This window comes from Medicago sativa, chromosome 8, assembly GCF_051527215.1.
Source record: "Medicago sativa cultivar Bolivia chromosome 8, Bolivia_mono, whole genome shotgun sequence".
Taxonomy (NCBI): Eukaryota; Viridiplantae; Streptophyta; class Magnoliopsida; order Fabales; family Fabaceae; genus Medicago; species Medicago sativa.
The window spans coordinates 78,472,765-78,494,040 of NC_140756.1; the positions used below are offsets into that span (position 1 = coordinate 78,472,765).

Here is a 21,276-nt window from a genome sequence, read left to right on the forward strand (position 1 = left end):
TTTTTATTTGTTAAGAATTTTTTTCGTTTTTTTTATTTTTTTAGAATTTTTTTTTTAAAAAAACTTAAAAAAAATATTTTTTAATTATTAAAAAAATATTTTTTTTATTAAAAAAAATAAGAAATGCCACGTGTCCCTATTAAAAAAATAAAAAATAAAAAAAATTATACAGTCAGCGTGCCACGTCATCAAAAAAGGTGACGTGGCGCGCCACATCAGCACCTGGCGTGTGCCAGATTTGACCAGGGGTGTTTTCGACGGAATCTTCATATTTCAGGGTTGGAATCGAAAGAATCTTTTTTACAGGGGGGAAAACCGGAACTCGTCTATATTACATGGGGTAAAAATGTATTAACCCATAATTATATATATTTTTATAGAAAGAAAGATTTAAAAACAAAACATCTCTCTTTTCTCTTTTTGTCATAGAGAATAGAAGAAAGAAATGATATAAGAGTGGAAGGGGACGGTGATTAGACCAGAATCGAAACCAACCACGCCACGCCTGCCTTTAAATTCTAAATTCACCATAGCCGCCTGCCGTTGCTTTCGATTCGATCCCTCTCTCTCTCTCTCTCTCTCTCTCTCCCAAACACTAACGGGTCAGTCAATTATTCCCTCTCCGTTTTCAATCAATTGTATTGCTTTTATCTCCTTGTTGTTTCCGTGATCGATTTATACTCTGGATCTGCATCAAAACCCTATATTATTTGTATTCATCAAAATTGAAATTGAAAATCTCCACTTTTTCTTAATTTTTGGGGTTTTGCTTTTTGTTGCCGACATAATTCACTGTGAGATTACTCTGAAATTTAATTTAATTTTATGAATTAACTTGTCATTAAATTGATTTTGGAGGTTTTGCCTTTTGTTGCCGGCACATGTAATTACGTTGAATTATACTGAATTATGTTATTTTATCAAGTTATTGTCTGTGTCTGTGTTTCATAGCATACTAGGTTTTGTCTTGTGGAACTTTTAATTTTATTGAAGTTGGAAAAAATTGATTTTTGCAGGTGGTATCGATGTCGACTCCAGCTAGGAAGAGACTGATGAGAGATTTCAAGAGATTGCAACATGACCCACCTGCAGGAATTAGTGGTGCTCCTCAGGATAACAATATCATGCTGTGGAATGCTGTTATATTTGGGTGAGTTGGATTGAGAATTGTATAAATATGCATATTATTATGTATAATTGTATAATTTAGTCAGTTTGTTTTATTTTATTTCATTTTTTCACTTTGTTTAAGTATATGAATGGATAAGCAATTTCTCTGCTTTCTTGTCTGCTTTGGATTGCAGTCCTGATGATACTCCATGGGATGGAGGTGAGTCAGTTCTTTACCACCACAACTCTTATTTGCAAACTATTTTTATTTTTATACTAGTGTCAGTTAGGTTATCAAGCCATTTTGTGTGTTACAAGTATTTTCAATGATTCTGTTATATTCATTTTTGAATAGTAAAGTCCAATTTGGTCCCCCGCAGTTTTCTTACGGCCCAATTCAGTCTCAGACAAAATATAATATTCAAATCAGTTCCTCGCATTTTATATAGGGTACAGATTAGTCCCTCTATCATTATAGCAGAGGGACTAGTTTGTCTCCCATATGAAAATCTGAGGATTAATTTGAATATTTTTTTTTGTCAAGGACTGAAGGCCTGTTTGGATAAACAACTTATTTGCAACTTATAGCACAAGCGATTATCATGGTAAGAGATTATATATAAGCTTGCATAAGCTATTTTTATAGCAAAAGATAAAACAGCGTTAAATTGATTGTGTACGCTATAAGTTGTTTTTATAAGCTAATATTGATTATATATAAGTTGTTTTTATAAAACAGCGTTAAAGATAAGTTTAAAAAAAAAAAAAAAAACTTATGAAAAATGCCATGCGCTGTTTTCATCCCAAACAGTCTCACAAAACTTATGCCAGTATATAAGCTTAAATCAGCCAATCCAAACAGGCCCGAGAAAATTGTCAGGGACCAAATTGAGTCTTTGCTCTTAATTTTTTTTAGGTTATGTTAATATTAGCCGAACTTGGTTTTAGATGGCATTAGAATTATGTTGCAAAGAACATCATAGGCCTTCCATCCTATAAAAGATTTTGGGTTGCTCTAGATAGGTATCTAAGCTATCTTAAAATTGAGTTTTTTAAAATCTAAAACTGGCTTATGTTTTGTGGTTTGACACTATTTTATGACTCTCTTTTCCTTTGTTTTTCAATATTAATTTTAACACTCTTGATCGTTGTGTTGTCGTTCTCTACCTGATGCGCCTGTTACAGGGCTACATTTGCACTCTCTTGAAATCTATACTTTCTGTCACACTGTTGAGCAAAATTAATTTTTTCCATCAAATCAAAATATGTTGTACATTTGGGGGCTCTTGCTCGAGTAGTCTGTCTTCATGTATGTATTTTGATGTGACATTTTATGTTGTGTTTTGATAGTATCATGAAATTAGATATGTTTACATAACTGCATGTATATATTTTGAGTTATTCAGGCACGTTTAAGTTGAGCCTTCAATTTTCCGAGGATTATCCGAACAAGCCACCCACTGTACGATTTGTCTCCCGAATGTTTCATCCAAACAGTAAGTATTAGGTGGAAAATACAAACCTTCTTATCTGTTAGTTGTGTCTGCCAACTAATGTAATTGCTGCTCTGAACAGTTTATGCAGATGGAAGTATTTGTCTGGATATATTGCAAAATCAGTGGAGTCCTATATATGATGTTGCTGCGATTCTCACTTCTATCCAGGTATCATTTAGTATAGTGTATCAGTTATATCTTAATTTTATCAAATTGTAAATTAGAAATGAAACTTATAGTTGTGAATCATAAAAAAATAAAAGTAGCAAGATATAAATTGTACAATACAAGTTATGTAGTGTTTTCAATGTGATAATTTTAAATTATGAGTTGACAAAACAAATTAATCATAAGTACCATAATTTATAAGTCAGAACAAAACCAGAGCATATAATCATTGAGATACACATGGAGTATATGAATGACTCTGCGATGAAGGCTTTGTGTTAGATTAATGAAAACTAAATGGAAATGCCAAATAGGGTGAATGGGGTGAGTGAGTGAGTGACTTTGTGAAGCCCCTGTTTTGAAATGATTCCCTTTTTTCTTTAACCCCCCTTTGCACTGAACAGTTTAAGTCTATACGACCTTCCAATTTCTTTGATGAGAATTGGTGAACAAAATCAAGAAAGAAGTAATATTTTTTGTTGAACTGTGCAATTCATATTGGTGAGATTGAATTGCAGTATTCATGCATGTATAGTATGAATATGAGTCATAGCTATTTGTTGATTTGCCCTTTGTTTAGCATACTTATTTCTGTAGTTTCTTTGTTCGTGGCTGCTAAGGCATTTATAAGAGTTTCTTAAGTCTGATATGCAAATGGATTGCACTTTCTGTTTTCATCTGATGTACTTTTCCCCCTTCTTTCTCCTGTATTGCTTTTTGTAGTTTTAAGATGATTTCAGTCCTCCTGTTTTGTAGATTTCTCTTTCTGAATAGATTCTTTTGCTTGCAACCTAAAAATCTAAGGAAGAGCCTTGTTATGTTTGTTTTCCACAAAGTTTACTGTCTTTTTCTGGTTCTCCCACTTCTGTTTACTAGGGAATTTTAAGACTGTTTTGGAGGGGTTGTGAAGGGTCAACTAGCTGAAAGGTATAGAACCTCTTTGAAAAATGAGAATTAAACCTGTTATGAGGTGCTTCCCAAAGGACTGTGTGCTGATAGTCTGCAAGGCCATCATTGGCAGATATTACAGTTGATTTACATGCCTATGTGAAATATCAAATGATATGCGCTTTAATGTTTTCCTGTGTGGGATCACGGTTCCAATGTGCCCTTGATGCAAGAGTGTGATATGCAAGTATTCAATGTGGATGAGATAATGTTGAACATTATTTTGTGCCATTTTTCAATAACCTGCAATTACTCAGCTTCTACACTGGTTGAGATGTAATAATTTTCTTTGTGGATGTCCTAATCTTCGTCTTCCTGACTCCACTCTTTAACATCCCATCCCATTATATTATTGTATTTGGAAGTTTCCGGGGAACTTTTATCTCCATACTAAATAGAATCAAACTTTTAAAATTGATTTGCCTGTTATGTATTGACCAGCATTGTGTGATTATTTTCTGAGAAGTTATTATTCCTTTTTGACAGTCATTGCTTTGTGATCCCAACCCAAATTCTCCTGCAAACTCTGAAGCGGCTCGAATGTTCAGTGAGAACAAGCGTGAGTACAATCGTAGAGTGCGGGAAGTTGTGGAGCAGAGTTGGACAGCTGACTAAGGTCATCTTGATATGCTTGTTGGCGGCCTGTGAAGGCAGGATTTGGATTGCATTGCTACCTATGAGAGTCATGCAAACTCATTCCTTGTTATGAATGTTAGGTTCATCTTATCTTTCATTCATGGTAGTTTATGCATCTTCCAATGCAGTTCATGTAATATAAAATTGTATCAATGTGCACCGGATTGTTGTCAACACTGTTCAATGTATAAGTTGTACTTGTCTGAATTGGTTATGATCATAAGGATTATTTAAACCGGGTTGAATTCTGTTTGCACTGTATAATTTCCAACATTCAATGTTTGATTGATTTTTGTTATGTATGAATGGATATTAGTTAAAATGAGGAATAAATCTGGTTTTGTTCTAATAAAATCATTGAATTTTGGTGTTGGTTTGTCCTAGTTTACCCTCGTTTTTTCTTTTTCTTTTGAAAGATAGTTTTCTCCCCTCTTAAAATGTTTGGAATCTGTTCATGAATATTCTTGATGTGTTGATATAGGCTATTGAATTAAATCTCTACAACTTGCACATAGTAATATGGGCGTACCTACCTTTTACAAATTATCGTATCTAGTAACCTGCATGTTAAGACTTTTCTTCCCTCTCAAATAATCATATCTAGTTTTTTCTATGAATTGTGTTTATTTGTTGTAGCTAGCAGTCTAGCATGACAGTAGGACTAATCATCAAAAATGAAAATTGAAGGTTTGCTTGTTTATGTGTTGTAACCGTTGCTATAGTGTATCCAATTGAACTACATGAAATGCAGTATTAATGTCATTGTTTTTTTTTTTTTTTAATTCATCATCAAGATGACAATCAAACTAAACCGTCCAAACAAATAACACGCAACACAATCGAACCAAAGACAAGAGATAGAGTGACAAACACTGAGATTGTTTTTGTTCAATTGAAACTGACCTATGTCTTGGGAGGAGAGAGCAACTATCCGATTCACTATCAATGAGTCTTAGAGTTAAAAAGTTACAAGAAATTAGTTTTCAATGTTCAACAAGAACAATACTTTCTACCATTTATCTTTTTTTCAATAGAGGCAAAAGTGAACAAGAAATTATTTTGAATTGCTCGCCAAGAGCAATCTCAAATTTCCTTCATTTTCTCTCTCAACCCTTAAATAGTTTTCACACAATAACTCACTAGAGAAATCATGAATCTTTTTCTTGTTGATTTCAAACCACCCAAAGTGTTTAGATGTATTTCTCAACCCTATAATCTCACCTAAAAACCGTCAGCACTCAATGAGTAACTCTAAAATTAAAATATTTGGTAAATAACATTTTATGTTTTGGACTATAAACAAAGTGAAAAGTTGATCCTGAGTAACTCTAAGATGAGTTATTCTGCTTAATAATTCATTATAAACAACAAATTTCACTAATTCAACCATCAATTCGAAAGTTCGTATCAACTCAATGACTTTTTATAGAGTTTGATACCTTATAAAATGATTTTAAAGGAACGTATAATAACATTTTAAATAACTTTGAATTAATTTTGGATTAATGTAAACCTTTGTGTGTTTAATCATAAAATTAATAGTATATTTTGACTAAACATTAGAATATCGTCGATATACAAATGGCAACGGAGTTACCAAAAGATGGTCTGCAAAATCGAATAAAAAATGTGACAAAGTGAGGCTTGAAAGTTAATAGACATCTTGAAAGTTAGAAAACTATTTTTTTTTTTTTTTGACAATTGAAAGTTAGTAAAACTTAAAACACAACTTTTTTTTTTGATGGAACTTATTTGTTAACTAAACATATATATAGGCTCTGTTTGGTAAACCCAAAAAAAGAGCTTTTAGCTCTTAACTTTTAGCTTATAAGCTCATTTGACAAAAAAAACTCTGTTTGGTAACACTTTAGCTCTGTTTGGTACAACGAGCTTATAGCTTATTTCAGGAGCTTATAAGCTATTTTTCAGAAGCTACTTCAAGTAGCTTTTGAGCTTATAGCTTTTAGCTTCTCATTTTTTCTTCCATATTTACCCTTATTATTCAAAGCAAAAGCTATCAGTTAATTTTACCAAACACTTCAACTAGCTTATCAGCTAAAAGCTATCAGCTAGCTTATCAGCTAAAAGCTATCAGCTATCAGCTAATTTTACCAAACAGATTATGTATCAAACATTCTCAGATTATATATATATATCTATATATGGTCAGTTATCATTTGCGTAAATGCGTGAGAAGAAATAATAATTCACAACCTTCCCTCAAAAAAAATAAAAATAATAATTCACAACCTTAAAAAAGAAAAGAAATAATATAATTCACAAAAGATTCAAATTTATCTCAAATTGCAGTTTCCACAGACCACTATAATAAAACCAAATATATAGAGTATAAAGTATTATACACAAACAAACCATAACATTCAATACAAGAAGAAATCTAATTTTCATCTGTACTCCTAAAAAGATCAAGCAAACTCCACACACAGAATATTATACACATCCAAACAAAGTTTCAGAATGACAAAATTCAGAACTGCAACTTGTTACATGACTTCAATCAAATCATCATCAGTGGACCGAACATCCTACAAGACAAAACCAACATATCAGACATATATTCTCTTCTAACACATTGTAGAAACTGTAATTGTAGAAACTGTAATTCATTATCATAGTAAACCACTTACCATATTTTCTTTTTCTTCAGCACTTGTAATAGGACTAACAGAAACTGTAAAAAAAGCAAAAAGTAACAACACCAAGGCATTAGATTTTAGACAATGAACTAGAAAAAATTAAGTGTGATAAAAGAAAAATTTATGCACCTTCTTTAGCATCAGCTTTCCTTCCATATTTCTTGACCCCACTCTTATTGGTTTCAAGCTTGCTTGGCTTATCTGACTTTTTAACTGACCTACTACGGTTCAAACTACCAGAAGCAGATTTTGAAATTGCAGAGTTCATTCTGAGATTTTCTCTCAACTTGGTTCCAAGATTTTTCTTTTGGCTAGTTTCCTTTTTGGGTGACTCTATGGTTTTACCAGGAGAAGTGACTTGAATAGAGGCAGTGAGATTTTTCTTTTGGCTAATTTCCTTTTTGGGCGACTCTATGGCTTTAACAGGAGAAATGACTTGAATAGAGGCAGTGTTTAAGCACTTGGGGGTCAGTTTACCAGTAGCCATGGTAGAAGAAGTGCTGAAGTTGCCTTCATCATCAGACGAACGAGTTTCCTCTTCTGGCATCTGTGAAATACTCTCAGAAACTTGAGACTGCTCTATGACTTCTGCAATGTTATAGCTTTCTACCAGTACTTTCACTTGTTCTCCAAGTTCAGTAAGTTTTTGTTGGTGTCGGAGCAAGTAACACTTCAGCTCGTCTTGTAATTTCTGGAAGGGCTGTAGTTGAAATTTCACAAAAACCATAAAAAAGACGACTTGATTAGTTCATGGGAAAACACAAGATCTGTAGTCTAGCCCACAACCACGGTTGAGGCCACTCATGTATATATGTGATTTATACAACCAAAGATCATGATGCGATTGCAATCAAAGTTTATCAATTGGATTTGACTGCTATACTCCACAATATCAAAAATCACAATACAGTCAAAATTTTAAAACTTGCTAAGTAGGTACATTGTTGAAAAGAAAAAATGACAAAATTGAAATAAACAGGAATGAATTGATTGGTGTGTGTTTTACCTCACATCCTGCCTCCAAGGCTAGTTTGAAGAATCCAAGTGAAATGTTGTGCTTTTCAACATTTTCAGAGAGCTTGATTTGGCTTAACCAATATGAAGCTGAAGACAAGAGACTAAACTTCATTTTAGTAGATGATCTGAAAATCTCAGAGACCGGCGTTCGGGTTCTGGTTTGAGGCTCTTGGCTATTTCCAGACCTCCTTGATCTTGTCTCAGAGATTGGGGTTATGTTGCCAACCGCCTTTGGACTCGGAGTTGTAGATGATTTGACAGGATTAGAGAGCCTTCTTGGTGGTTTAGCACTTGAAGATCTGTCCTTGCCAGAGAAATCAAGGGCACCTACACTTTGGCTTACATTGGCAGTACTTCTTCCTCTGAAAATGTAAATTAGATTTTTTTAATTTGTACTCTACTTCAATTCAAGGGACACAATTAAAGAAAATACCCTAAAAAGTATTCACTCAGTTTTCATATATAACTAAGGTTATGGTGAATAAGTAAGATAAGTCTTGCATAATGCAAATGGATCAATAAATCTCACTATTAGATCAAATGAGATATGACAAAGACTTATCGATCTTAAGGTGAAAACAGATTTGTGCATGATACAAAACTATTTTACTTGTTCACATTAAACAAACTAAAGGCAAATGCCAATATATGTATACATGTTGGTAAGCTAAATGTAGAAATATATTATTTCTGAATTCGTGTATTGAAAAAGTTAAAAATTACATTTTTCAACCTAAAGCTCTTATTTTTAGATTCCTTAACATGTATCTTTAGGCACAAGTTCAAGTTAGCAAGATTTTTAACATAAAGTTTTTAGTTTAATATATATATATATATAAATAAAAATAAACAAATATGAATCAAATTACGCATATCCAATATTATCCTTCTTGCATGAATTTTCAGTTTTCTGTTTTGTTTTGTTTATTATGTTGAAAATCGAAGGGAAAAGTGTATAATGTAATTAACGTTGGAAGTAGTGACTCAAAAATCAAAATCCAATGTTTTGAAATTAACTTCATCTAAAAAATAATCCCCACAAATTCAAACAATCTGAGTAAAAGTATAACGTTTTCCAAACAAAACTATAATTCTCTACATTCTGAAAAATTTCAACAAATATTTAAGAAAAGATGAAAAAATACCTCTTAGATTGAGAAGCATTGGTGCTAACAGGTGCATCTGGCTTCTGTTCCTTGGATCTAGAAGCCGAACGCAGTGGATATCTTTGAAGTTTTGGTTTCGCAGAAGCAGAGTTCCCTGAAAGGAAAAAAAAAACAGTTGAATTGTTTGTTACTGCATAGTAACAGAACAATCAATAATTAATTGAAAAAGGAAAGAAAGAAAAAAATAGAATACCAGAAACATCAACAGAGGATTGTTGTTCTTCCATCGTTTTTGGTGAAGAATGAGAGAAACTAATTCCAAAGTTGGTTTTTTGTGTTAGATAGAAATGAAAAGCATGAAAACGCGTTTGATTTTATAAAGAGTGTGTATCTTTTACACGTGTCAAGGCTTTGAGCGGGAAAAGGATCAACTCAAAATTTGTTGCCACAACGAATAGGCGAGCGTGATTACGTGGATAAAGGGGACCCACTCATCATGGGCCATGTCTTCTCCTTTCCTGCATTTGAATTTGAAATTTGAATATCAAAATTCAAAATGAATGAAAGAGCTGTTATTTGTGCGGTACGGGGTCTTTGTTCCGTTTTCTAAAGCAGAAACTGCTTTACAGTTGGTTGATTTTATGATAACCGTTGCCCACCCCACTGATTAAACCTTGCATAGGACATTAACCCGTTGTATTGAAGTTGTTTTCTTTGAAGTACCCGTTGTGTGGGAGTTACTTGACTTATTTTAAGCAATTGGATTTAAAGCTGATCTGGAAGTCAAGCTCTCTCCTTGTATAACTTTAGGGTTCAAATAAATCTTCCAATATGATTTTCTAATAAAAAAAATATATATACAAAGACGTGTCACTCCACCCGTTGTATGTGATAATAAAAGAAATATATACGAGGATGTGTCACTCCACTCTTGTATATGATAAGATGTTCATCTCTTTTTCTAAAAGATGTGTTGGTTATAGTAAGATTTTTTTTGAAGGAGTAATACTAAGATTAAAAGCAAACAAAAAAAATCTATTATGGATTTACCCGCCACATTAATCTCCCTCATATCATACCCCTTGTTCAAGCCCTCAAAAAACCTCTTGATATACTTCATACATGCTCATTTAGATCCCTTCCTAGAAAAATATTTTCTTCTAGCAGTTTATCCTGAATTAAGTAAGCCTTCTAACTCCTCCTAAAATTTTACTTTAAGATGTTTTTCTAACCCTACATGAGGTGTGTAACCCTACATTAAAGATGTCATGTTCTATTACAAATTTTAGAGCTATTATCTGATCTCTTATCATTTTAATATACACAATATCTTTCTTTCACTCCTTATCCATAATATTGCTTATCTCATTTCTTAATCTAACATTACGAGTGTACTAGTAATCTGATTTGACAAGTGCACCTCACTTTGCCCCATGCACCTAGGGCAAGTGAGGCACACGCGAACCATATGACCTTAGCCTCTAGTGCTAATTGTACCTTTTTCGAGTGTTTTCTTTCTTTGATTTAGTCTGGGGGATCGATACATGTTTTTCTCAACTTGTAATGTCTTCATGTGCTTCTTGAAATTTATTCCATGTCTTCTAAAACTTTTACGGGGTGTCTTGTTTTGCCGAATTACATGATTTTTCACCAAAAGGCTCAAAATACCTATGATATTGTCTGATTTAGGGAAAAAACAAAATTACACGACTCGTTTTGAAAACATTACAAAATGTCAATTAAACCATGAGAAACTTCTCTTAAACTCCTCTTATTGACTCGATTACTTACTAAAATGAGTGAAAAACATGCTGAAAAGAACGTAAGATTACTTGTCATCATGTGCCAAAGCTTAAATCGTGAATTGTCTGTTCACTTCACCTTTTTCACCCATCCACTTAGTTTCGTGTAGCCACATAAAATTAATCCAATTTCTAGTCACAATCAGGGCCGGCCTAATAATTTTAAAAAATAAGCAGGGCCTAAAGCAAGATTGAATACATGAGACATTTTTTATTTGAATATGTAACGCCCGTCTTAATTATTTACTTAATTTAATGAGGATTTATATATTTATTTATATATATATTTATATGATTTAAGAATTTAAATAGTTTGCATGATTTATAGATAAATTATGTGATTTTCTAGAATGACGTGAAGTATATTGATGTTGTGAAGTTGTTATGTTAGTGTGACTTATTTTATTATTAAATAAAATAAGATATGAGAAATAAAATAAAAATATTAAAGATTGGGCTGCGTGGTGAGATGAGCAATTAGTAGTGAGAAGAGTAATAAGGAGAGATAAATAGACAGACATAAGTTAGGAAAAGTAGTACGTACGTTTTTGGAGAAAAAGGGAGAAAAGTCAGAAAGAGAGAAGAACCAAAGGAGGGCTGCGATTCTGCTGTTATCAGGTAAGGGTGAGACTAATTTTCAATATTATTAAGGGTATAATTCTATAGGATGAATTTAGCATGATTAGGTTAAGTTTTGGTGAGAATTGAGAATTTGGTTTAGGATCAATTTTGATGAATGAATCAAGAACAGATGTTAGATTGATGCAAAATTAGTGTACAGACCTTAGATATGACTTAAGATGATAATTAGATGCTATTTGGATGAAGGAATCATGAATATAGGTGAAAAGTTGTGATTTTTAGGTTTCTGGCCGTACTGACATTCATCGCTCGCATCTGCGAGCAAGAACACTCGCAACGGCGAGCTAGAACCCAGAGCTCGCATCTGCGAGCAATGCAACTCGCAACTGCGAGTGACCTGTAAGCTCGCAACCGCGAGCAGAATAACTCGCCACTGCGAGTAAGGACTTAGGAACCCAGAATGCACGCTTTGCTCGCCATTGCGAGCAGAGTTACTCGCCACTGCGAGTTAGGCTGTTAGTTGCCCAAAATTGTCCCGATGCGATCCCTTCGCACGTGTAGTCTTGAGTTGACCTTAGAATTAAGTAAGAGAGCTGTTTAGGATGTTTTTATAGACCATGCAGTCTGTTCAGGTGACTGAGATTAGAAGTGTGGTTGCATGAATGTTATAATGATGCTTTATGGTATTTATGTTGATGTAATTCATACCTTAGATGATGTTAACGCATTCAAATGTTAATAAATGTTGTATCTTGCTGCTGTTCCCTGCTTTTGACTGTTAGTGTCTTGAAGTTGCATGAGTCGGTCTATGTTGTAGAATTCAAGGAGTGGTCCATGATTATGAGTCGTATGAGTTGTTTATGTTGTTGTCTAAGTTGTTGGAAGTTGAGTTCATTGCATACTCATTAAAGTTGGGGGCTTTAGGCCCGGCAGCCATTGTGCTCATTAAAGTTGGGGGCTTTAGGCCTGGCAGCCATTGTGCTCATTGAAGTTGGGGGCTTTAGGCCCGGCAGCCTTTGTGCTCATTAAAGTTGGGGGCTTTAGGCCCGGCAGCCTTTGTGCTCACACGTTGAAAAGCCTATTATGCTCATTTTGTTGTTGATTGGTACCACATGCATTTGCATATCAAGAAGTTTCATGATGTTTAAGTTGTCAAGTTGTTGTTGAGTTGATAGAGTTGCATGGTCAAAGATGAGTTGTGTTGTCAAGTTGTTGTTGAGTTGATAGAGTTGCATGGTCAAAGATGAGTTGTGTCGTCAAGTTGAGTGTTAAGTTGATTATGATTTGTGATGAAAATTAGTAATGGTATTTGATGATTGTATTTGTTATGAAATGAAAAATATGTTAATTGTTAATTTGTTGATATGTTATTAATGTTTAAGTTGTTAAATGCATTTTATTGGATTATATGCTTAATGTATTGATTATGAAATCTCACCCCTTCTGCGTATATGTTGCCTCGACCGTGGGTAATGTGCAGGTAATAAAGATTAGAGGCATTCGTGAGTGGACTCCTCACTTGGTGTTTAGGTGCTCTGATACGTAACGGGATGGGGGCTTGCTTTTACTGCTATTCCTTACGTGTCTCTTTTATGAACTAATTTATGAGATTTTCCAATAAGGCCTGCGTGCCAAGACTTTAAAATGTTGAACTATTTTCCGCTGCAACAGTTTAAGATTTTTCATGATGTTGAATTTGAAGGATAATTATTATTATCTGTTTTGAGATGTTAAAGTAGTGTGTAGCATTCCGTTATGAATTAAATACTCTGATTTTAAATGAAATTTTTATGTTGGGAAAACGGGGTGTTACAATTGGTATCAGAGCAGGTCGGTCCGTCCGGCCAAGTAGTGAGTCGAGTTGTGTCTTTAGGAGTTGGAATACCACTATTATGATATTCTAAATGTTGTGTGTTGTGCAGAGAAGAGACCTGGAGGCTGCGAATCTTATTTGCTACAAGAGGACTAGAATGGCTGGAAGAAATGATGCTGCGATTGCTGCTGCTTTGGAAGCTGTAGCCCAAGCTGTGGGACAACATCCAAATGCTGGTGCTGGTGCGAATGCTGATGTGAGGATGTTGGAGACCTTTCTGAGAAATCATCCTCCTACCTTCAAAGGAAGGTACGACCCTGATGGAGCACAGGCGTGGCTCAAGGAGGTTGAGAGAATTTTCAGAGTTATGCAATGTACTGATGATCAGAAGGTGCGTTTTGGAACGCATATGCTGGATGAGGAAGCTGATGACTGGTGGGTGAGCCTCCAACCTACCCTAGAGCAGGATGATGCAGTTATTACTTGGGCTGTGTTTAAGAGAGAGTTCCTCAACAGATATTTTCCTGAGGATGTTCGCGGAAGAAAAGAGATCGAGTTCCTTGAGCTGAAGCAAGAAAACATGTCGGTGACAGAGTATGCAGCAAAGTTTGTGGAGCTGGCTCAGTTCTATCCACACTACACTGGGGACAATGCCGAGTTCTCTAAGTGTATCAAGTTCGAGAATGGTTTGCGTGCTGATATTAAGCGAGCCATTGGTTACCAACAGATCCGTGACTTTTCTGCTTTGGTGAGCAGATGCAGAATCTATGAAGATGACAGCAAAGCTCATTATAAGATTATGAGTGAGAAGAGGGGTAAGGGCCAACAAAGTCGCCCAAAGCCTTACAGTGCTCCTGCTGACAAAGGAAAAGGAAGAGCTAATGATGAGAGGAGGTCAAATAAGAAGGATGCTGGTGCTGAGGTTGTTTGTTACACTTGTGGCGAGAAAGGCCATAAGAGTAATGCTTGCACTAAGGATATTAAACGGTGCTTTCGTTGTGGCAGTAAAGGACATACACTTGCAGAGTGTAAGCATGCGGACATTGTGTGTTTTAACTGCAAAGAAGAGGGTCATATTGGGTCTCAGTGTACGAATCCGAAGAAGGCTCAGACTAGAGGGAAAGTGTTTGCTTTGACTGGTACTCAGACTGAAAATGAGGATCGTTTGATCAGAGGTACTTGTTATATTAACAATACTCCTTTAGTTGCTATTATTGATACTGGTGCTACACATTGTTTTGTTGCCTTTGATTGTGCTTCTAAGTTGGGTCTTGCTGTGTCTGATATGAGTGGAGAAATGGTCGTCGAAACTCCAGCTAAGGGTTCGGTGACTACTTCTCTTGTTTGTTTACGATGTCCTTTGTTTATGTTTGATCGTGATTTTGAGATTGATTTAGTTTGTCTGCCTCTGAGTGGAATGGATGTAATTCTTGGTATGAACTGGTTAGAGTACAACCATGTTCTCATTAATTGTTTTAGTAAGTCGGTGCGTTTCTCTTCTGCTGAAGAGGAAAGTGGAGCAGAATTTTTGTCTACTAAGCAGCTGAAGCAATTAGAACGCGATGGGATCTTGATGTTTTCCTTGATGGCATCCTTATCTTTGGAGAATCAAGCAGTGATTGATAAGTTGCAGGTGGTGTGTGATTTTCCTGAAGTTTTCCCTGATGAAATCCCTGATGTACCACCGGAGAGAGAAGTTGAATTTTCTATTGACCTTGTTCCGGGAACGAAGCCTGTGTCTATGACACCTTATCGTATGTCAGCTTCTGAGTTGGCTGAGTTGAAGAAATAGTTGGAGGAATTGCTAGATAAGAAGTTCATTAGACCGAGTGTTTCACCTTGGGGAGCGCCGGTATTGTTGGTTAAGAAGAAAGATGGAAGTATGAGGTTGTGCATTGATTATCGACAACTGAATAAAGTAACTATAAAGAATAGATATCCACTTTCTAGAATTGATGATTTGATGGACCAGCTGGTGGGTGCACGTGTGTTCAGCAAGATTGATTTAAGGTCGGGTTATCATCAGATTAAAGTAAAAGATGAAGACATGCAGAAGACGGCCTTTAGGACGCGATATGGTCATTATGAATATAAGGTGATGCCTTTTGGTGTGAGTAATGCGCCTGGCGTGTTTATGGAGTATATGAATCGCATCTTCCATGCATTTTTGGATCGCTTTGTGGTTGTGTTCATCGATGATATTCTGATTTACTCTAAGACAGAAGAAGAACATGCAGAACATTTGAAGATTGTCTTGCAAGTGCTGAAAGAGAAGAAGTTGTATGCTAAATTGTCTAAGTGTGAATTCTGGTTGAACGAGGTAAGTTTTCTGGGCCATGTTATTTCTGGTAGTGGTATTGCAGTCGATCCATCTAAAGTTGAAGCAGTATCACAATGGGAGACTCCTAAGTCAGTTACAGAGATTAGAAGCTTTTTGGGTTTGGCAGGATACTATCGAAGATTTATAGAAGGATTTTCTAAGTTGGCACTTCCGTTAACTCAATTGACGTGTAAAAGTAAAACCTTTGTGTGGGATGTTCATTGTGAGAACAGTTTTAATGAATTGAAGAAGCGTTTGACGACGGCTCCAGTTTTGATTTTGCCAAAACCTGATGAACCTTTTGCGGTGTATTGTGATGCGTCCAAATTGGGTTTAGGCGGTGTGCTTATGCAAGATGGTAAAGTTGTTGCTTATGCATCAAGACAGTTGAGAACTCATGAACGAAACTATCCTACTCATGACCTTGAATTAGCTGCAGTCGTATTTGTCCTTAAGATTTGGAGACACTACTTGTATGGTTCGAGATTCGAGGTGTTTAGTGATCACAAGAGCTTGAAGTATTTGTTTGATCAGAAAGAATTGAATATGCGACAGCGACGGTGGCTCGAATTGTTGAAGGATTATGACTTTAGTTTGAATTACCATCCGGGTAAAGCTAATGTTGTTGCGGATGCCTTAAGTAGGAAGAGTTTACATATGTCTGCTATGATGGTGAAGGAATTTGAATTACTTGAACAGTTTAGAGATATGAGCTTAGTTTGTGAAATGTCGTCTCGGAGCGTTAAGTTAGGAATGCTGAAAATTGATAACGATTTCTTGAAAAGTATTAGAGATGCACAGAAGGTTGATGTTAAGTTTGTGGACTTGTTGGTTGCTAGTAACCAAACTGAAGATGGTGACTTTAAAGTCGATGATCAAGGTTTGTTGAGGTTCCGAGGTAGGATTTGTATTCCAGACAATGATGAGATAAAAAGGATGATTCTGGAAGAGAGTCATAGGAGTAGCTTGAGCATTCATCCGGGAGCTACAAAGATGTATCATGATTTAAAGAAGCTGTTTTGGTGGTCAGGATTGAAACGTGATGTGGCACAATTTGTGTACTCTTGTTTGATTTGTCAGAAGTCGAAGGTAGAGCATCAGAAACCTGCTGGGTTGATGACACCGTTAGATGTACCAGAATGGAAATGGGATAGTATATCCATGGATTTTTTGACGAGTTTGCCAAATACTCCTAAAGGGAATGACGCAATTTGGGTGATTGTTGACAGATTGACGAAGTCGGCACATTTCCTTCCGATTAATATTAGTTTTCCTGTGGCTCAGTTGGCAGATATTTATATTCGAGACATTGTGAAGCTGCATGGTGTTCCTTCGAGCATTGTGTCAGACAGAGACCCACGATTTACTTCTAGATTTTGGAAGAGTTTGCAAGAGGCTTTAGGCTCTAAGTTGAGATTGAGTTCGGCTTATCATCCTCAGACAGATGGTCAGTCGGAAAGAACAATTCAGTCACTCGAAGACTTGTTGAGAGTTTGTGTACTTGAGCAAGGTGGGACTTGGGATAGTCATCTCCCGTTAATAGAGTTCACATATAATAACAGCTATCATTCAAGTATTGGGATGGCACCTTTCGAGGCTTTGTATGGTCGGAAGTGTAGGACTCCGTTGTGTTGGTTTGAAACAGGTGAAAGTGTAGTTTTAGGACCAGAAATTGTTCAGCAGACTACTGAGAAAGTGAAAATGATTCAAGAAAAGATGAAAGCGTCGCAGAGTCGACAAAAGAGTTACCATGATAAGCGTAGGAAAGACATTGAGTTTCAAGAAGGGGACCACGTGTTCTTGAGAGTTACTCCGATGACCGGTGTTGGTCGTGCATTGAAGTCTAAGAAGTTGACTCCGAAGTTTATTGGTCCTTATCAGATATCTGAGAGAATTGGCACGGTGGCTTATAGAGTTGGCTTACCACCGCATTTATCAAATTTGCATGATGTGTTTCATGTGTCGTAGTTGAGGAAGTATGTCCCAGACCTGTCCCATGTGATTCAGAGTGATGATGTGCAAGTTAGAGACAACCTTACGGTGGAGACTTTACCTTTGAGGATCGATGATCGCAAAATGAAGACGTTGAGAGGCAAAGAAATACCTCTAGTGAGAGTTGTTTGGAGCGGCACTACTGGTGAAAGCTTGACGTGGGAGCTGGAGAGTAAGATGATGGAGTCTTACCCAGAGTTGTTTGCTTGAGGTAAATTTTCGAGGACGAAAATTCTATAAGTTGGGGAGAGTTGTAACGCCCGTCTTAATTATTTACTTAATTTAATGAGGATTTATATATTTATTTATATATATATTTATATGATTTAAGAATTTAAATAGTTTGCATGATTTATAGATAAATTATGTGATTTTCTAGAATGACGTGAAGTATATTGATGTTGTGAAGTTGTTATGTTAGTGTGACTTATTTTATTATTAAATAAAATAAGATATGAGAAATAAAATAAAAATATTAAAGATTGGGCTGCGTGGTGAGATGAGCAATTAGTAGTGAGAAGAGTAATAAGGAGAGATAAATAGACAGACATAAGTTAGGAAAAGTAGTACGTACGTTTTTGGAGAAAAAGGGAGAAAAGTCAGAAAGAGAGAAGAACCAAAGGAGGGCTGCGATTCTGCTATTATCAGGTAAGGGTGAGACTAATTTTCAATATTATTAAGGGTATAATTCTATAGGATGAATTTAGCATGATTAGGTTAAGTTTTGGTGAGAATTGAGAATTTGGTTTAGGATCAATTTTGATGAATGAATCAAGAACAGATGTTAGATTGATGCAAAATTAGTGTACAGACCTTAGATATGACTTAAGATGATAATTAGATGCTATTTGGATGAAGGAATCATGAATATAGGTGAAAAGTTGTGATTTTTAGGTTTCTGGCCGTACTGACATTCATCGCTCGCATCTGCGAGCAAGAACACTCGCAACGGCGAGCTAGAACCCAGAGCTCGCATCTGCGAGCAATGCAACTCGCAACTGCGAGTGACCTGTAAGCTCGCAACCGCGAGCAGAATAACTCGCCACTGCGAGTAAGGACTTAGGAACCCAGAATGCACGCTTTGCTCGCCATTGCGAGCAGAGTTACTCGCCACTGCGAGTTAGGCTGTTAGTTGCCCAAAATTGTCCCGATGCGATCCCTTCGCACGTGTAGTCTTGAGTTGACCTTAGAATTAAGTAAGAGAGCTGTTTAGGATGTTTTTATAGACCATGCAGTCTGTTCAGGTGACTGAGATTAGAAGTGTGGTTGCATGAATGTTATAATGATGCTTTATGGTATTTATGTTGATGTAATTCATACCTTAGATGATGTTAACGCATTCAAATGTTAATAAATGTTGTATCTTGCTGCTGTTCCCTGCTTTTGACTGTTAGTGTCTTGAAGTTGCATGAGTCGGTCTATGTTGTAGAATTCAAGGAGTGGTCCATGATTATGAGTCGTATGAGTTGTTTATGTTGTTGTCTAAGTTGTTGGAAGTTGAGTTCATTGCATACTCATTAAAGTTGGGGGCTTTAGGCCCGGCAGCCATTGTGCTCATTAAAGTTGGGGGCTTTAGGCCTGGCAGCCATTGTGCTCATTGAAGTTGGGGGCTTTAGGCCCGGCAGCCTTTGTGCTCATTAAAGTTGGGGGCTTTAGGCCCGGCAGCCTTTGTGCTCACACGTTGAAAAGCCTATTATGCTCATTTTGTTGTTGATTGGTACCACATGCATTTGCATATCAAGAAGTTTCATGATGTTTAAGTTGTCAAGTTGTTGTTGAGTTGATAGAGTTGCATGGTCAAAGATGAGTTGTGTTGTCAAGTTGTTGTTGAGTTGATAGAGTTGCATGGTCAAAGATGAGTTGTGTCGTCAAGTTGAGTGTTAAGTTGATTATGATTTGTGATGAAAATTAGTAATGGTATTTGATGATTGTATTTGTTATGAAATGAAAAATATGTTAATTGTTAATTTGTTGATATGTTATTAATGTTTAAGTTGTTAAATGCATTTTATTGGATTATATGCTTAATGTATTGATTATGAAATCTCACCCCTTCTGCGTATATGTTGCTTCGACCGTGGGTAATGTGCAGGTAATAAAGATTAGAGGCGTTCGTGAGTGGACTCCTCACTTGGTGTTTAGGTGCTCTGATACGTAACGGGATGGGGGCTTGCTTTTACTGCTATTCCTTACGTGTCTCTTTTATGAACTAATTTATGAGATTTTCCAATAAGGCCTGCGTGCCAAGACTTTAAAATGTTGAACTATTTTCCGCTGCAACAGTTTAAGATTTTTCATGATGTTGAATTTGAAGGATAATTATTATTATCTGTTTTGAGATGTTAAAGTAGTGTGTAGCATTCCGTTATGAATTAAATACTCTGATTTTAAATGAAATTTTTATGTTGGGTAAACGGGGTGTTACAGAATATGTGGCCTTTTTGCTTGTAAAATCTAATAAAAAAATGATTTTTTGTTAGGAGGCCTAAAGTTAGGGCTTTGGTGGCCTTACCCTTAGATCGGCCTTGGTCACAATGTTCAATACCTCCATTTATTTTCATGTAAGAGTGCCTGCATTTTATGTTCCAAAACTATCATGTTCTCTTGAACTACCTTCTTTAGCCATACCTATTCACCAAGATGTGGGAACATTTGCTTATATCTAGGCGACCTAGTTTTAACCACACTTTTCATCTTGAGAATTTCTAATCTTTTTAACTGTTTTCCTAACCTTTAACTTTTTATATTTATTGTTGTGACAAATGATTTATTTTGATTTTCTTGCAAACAAGTTTTCTAATGAAAAACTATATGAAGCTATAGCTTCCCAGTCCCTGCGGGATCAATATATTTTTACACTATAACTTGAATAGTGTATACTTGCACTCAGTTTTTCTACCTTAAAATACTCATGGTGTTTTGGGAGACACCAATTATCATACATTGACCACGACATATCTTCGACAAGGTATCCCTTACATATCTCAACGAGAACATTTTCAAATAGTACAATAATGTACATTTAATCTAACTTACTATAGTAAGTATTAACAACCCATTGCATATCTATTTAAAAAAGAATTGTGATATTTGATCACCGTATAAAAAAACACACACATAACAAATGTTAACATGATCAATAGAGAAAAAAAATTAGTGTTAAAACAACAACGATATAAAAATTGTATTACAATGTCTGATAATTTTTATTTTGGTTTTAATCCTCTAATTTTTAGAGAAAATGGTCCATGTCAATTCAAAGTTTAGTTAGAAGATAATTCTAACAAATAATTATTTTGCACCTGAATATAGGGGTGTTCAAAACCGAACCAACCCAATAGAAAAACCGCAAATCAAACCAATTCAAACCGAAACCGCAAAAAACCGCACTTGGTTCGGATGACTTTTGCACTGAACCGTGCGGTTCGGTTCGGTTTGTGGCTTGACTTTCTCAGCAACCGAACCAAATCAAACCAAACCGCAAGAATAATGAATATTACTTAAATATGTACTAGCCCAATTACATAACTCAAGAATAATCTCTTTTGATTCGATTTTTCCATCGTTGCACCATCAGGTTCGATTATAATTCCTTTTCATCTCTTTCAATTCATTTAGTGATGAATTTG

At 35.6% G+C, this 21,276-nt stretch overlaps 2 protein-coding genes across 3 annotated transcripts; one reads left to right on the plus strand and one right to left on the minus strand.

Annotated features, from left to right (window-relative positions):
• The first annotated feature begins 422 nt into the window (after nucleotides 1–422).
• Nucleotides 423–4,603, plus strand: LOC146901860 (ubiquitin-conjugating enzyme E2 2). Of its 2 annotated transcripts, none has more exons than XM_085731781.1 (6): nucleotides 423–602; nucleotides 1,017–1,150; nucleotides 1,253–1,330; nucleotides 2,517–2,606; nucleotides 2,686–2,774; nucleotides 4,209–4,603. In XM_085731781.1, the coding sequence occupies exons 2-6, from the start codon at nucleotides 1,078–1,080 to the stop codon at nucleotides 4,335–4,337; spliced, it is 459 nt and encodes a 152-aa protein (XP_085587907.1). In that variant the 5' UTR covers nucleotides 423–602; nucleotides 1,017–1,077; the 3' UTR covers nucleotides 4,338–4,603. The 2 variants fall into 2 exon arrangements, with proteins under 2 accessions (XP_085587907.1, XP_085587906.1); XM_085731780.1 differs by having other exon boundaries at nucleotides 1,305–1,330.
• A 2,028-nt stretch (nucleotides 4,604–6,631) lies between these two features.
• On the minus strand, nucleotides 6,632–9,487 carry LOC146901861 (microtubule-associated futsch-like protein). Its single transcript, XM_085733088.1, has 6 exons — nucleotides 9,392–9,487; nucleotides 9,178–9,292; nucleotides 8,022–8,394; nucleotides 7,145–7,715; nucleotides 7,007–7,050; nucleotides 6,632–6,904 (listed from the first exon to the last, which is right to left on the minus strand). The coding sequence occupies exons 1-6, from the start codon at nucleotides 9,423–9,425 to the stop codon at nucleotides 6,863–6,865; spliced, it is 1,179 nt and encodes a 392-aa protein (XP_085589214.1). The 5' UTR covers nucleotides 9,426–9,487; the 3' UTR covers nucleotides 6,632–6,862.
• Between the last annotated feature and the right edge of the window lie 11,789 nt (nucleotides 9,488–21,276).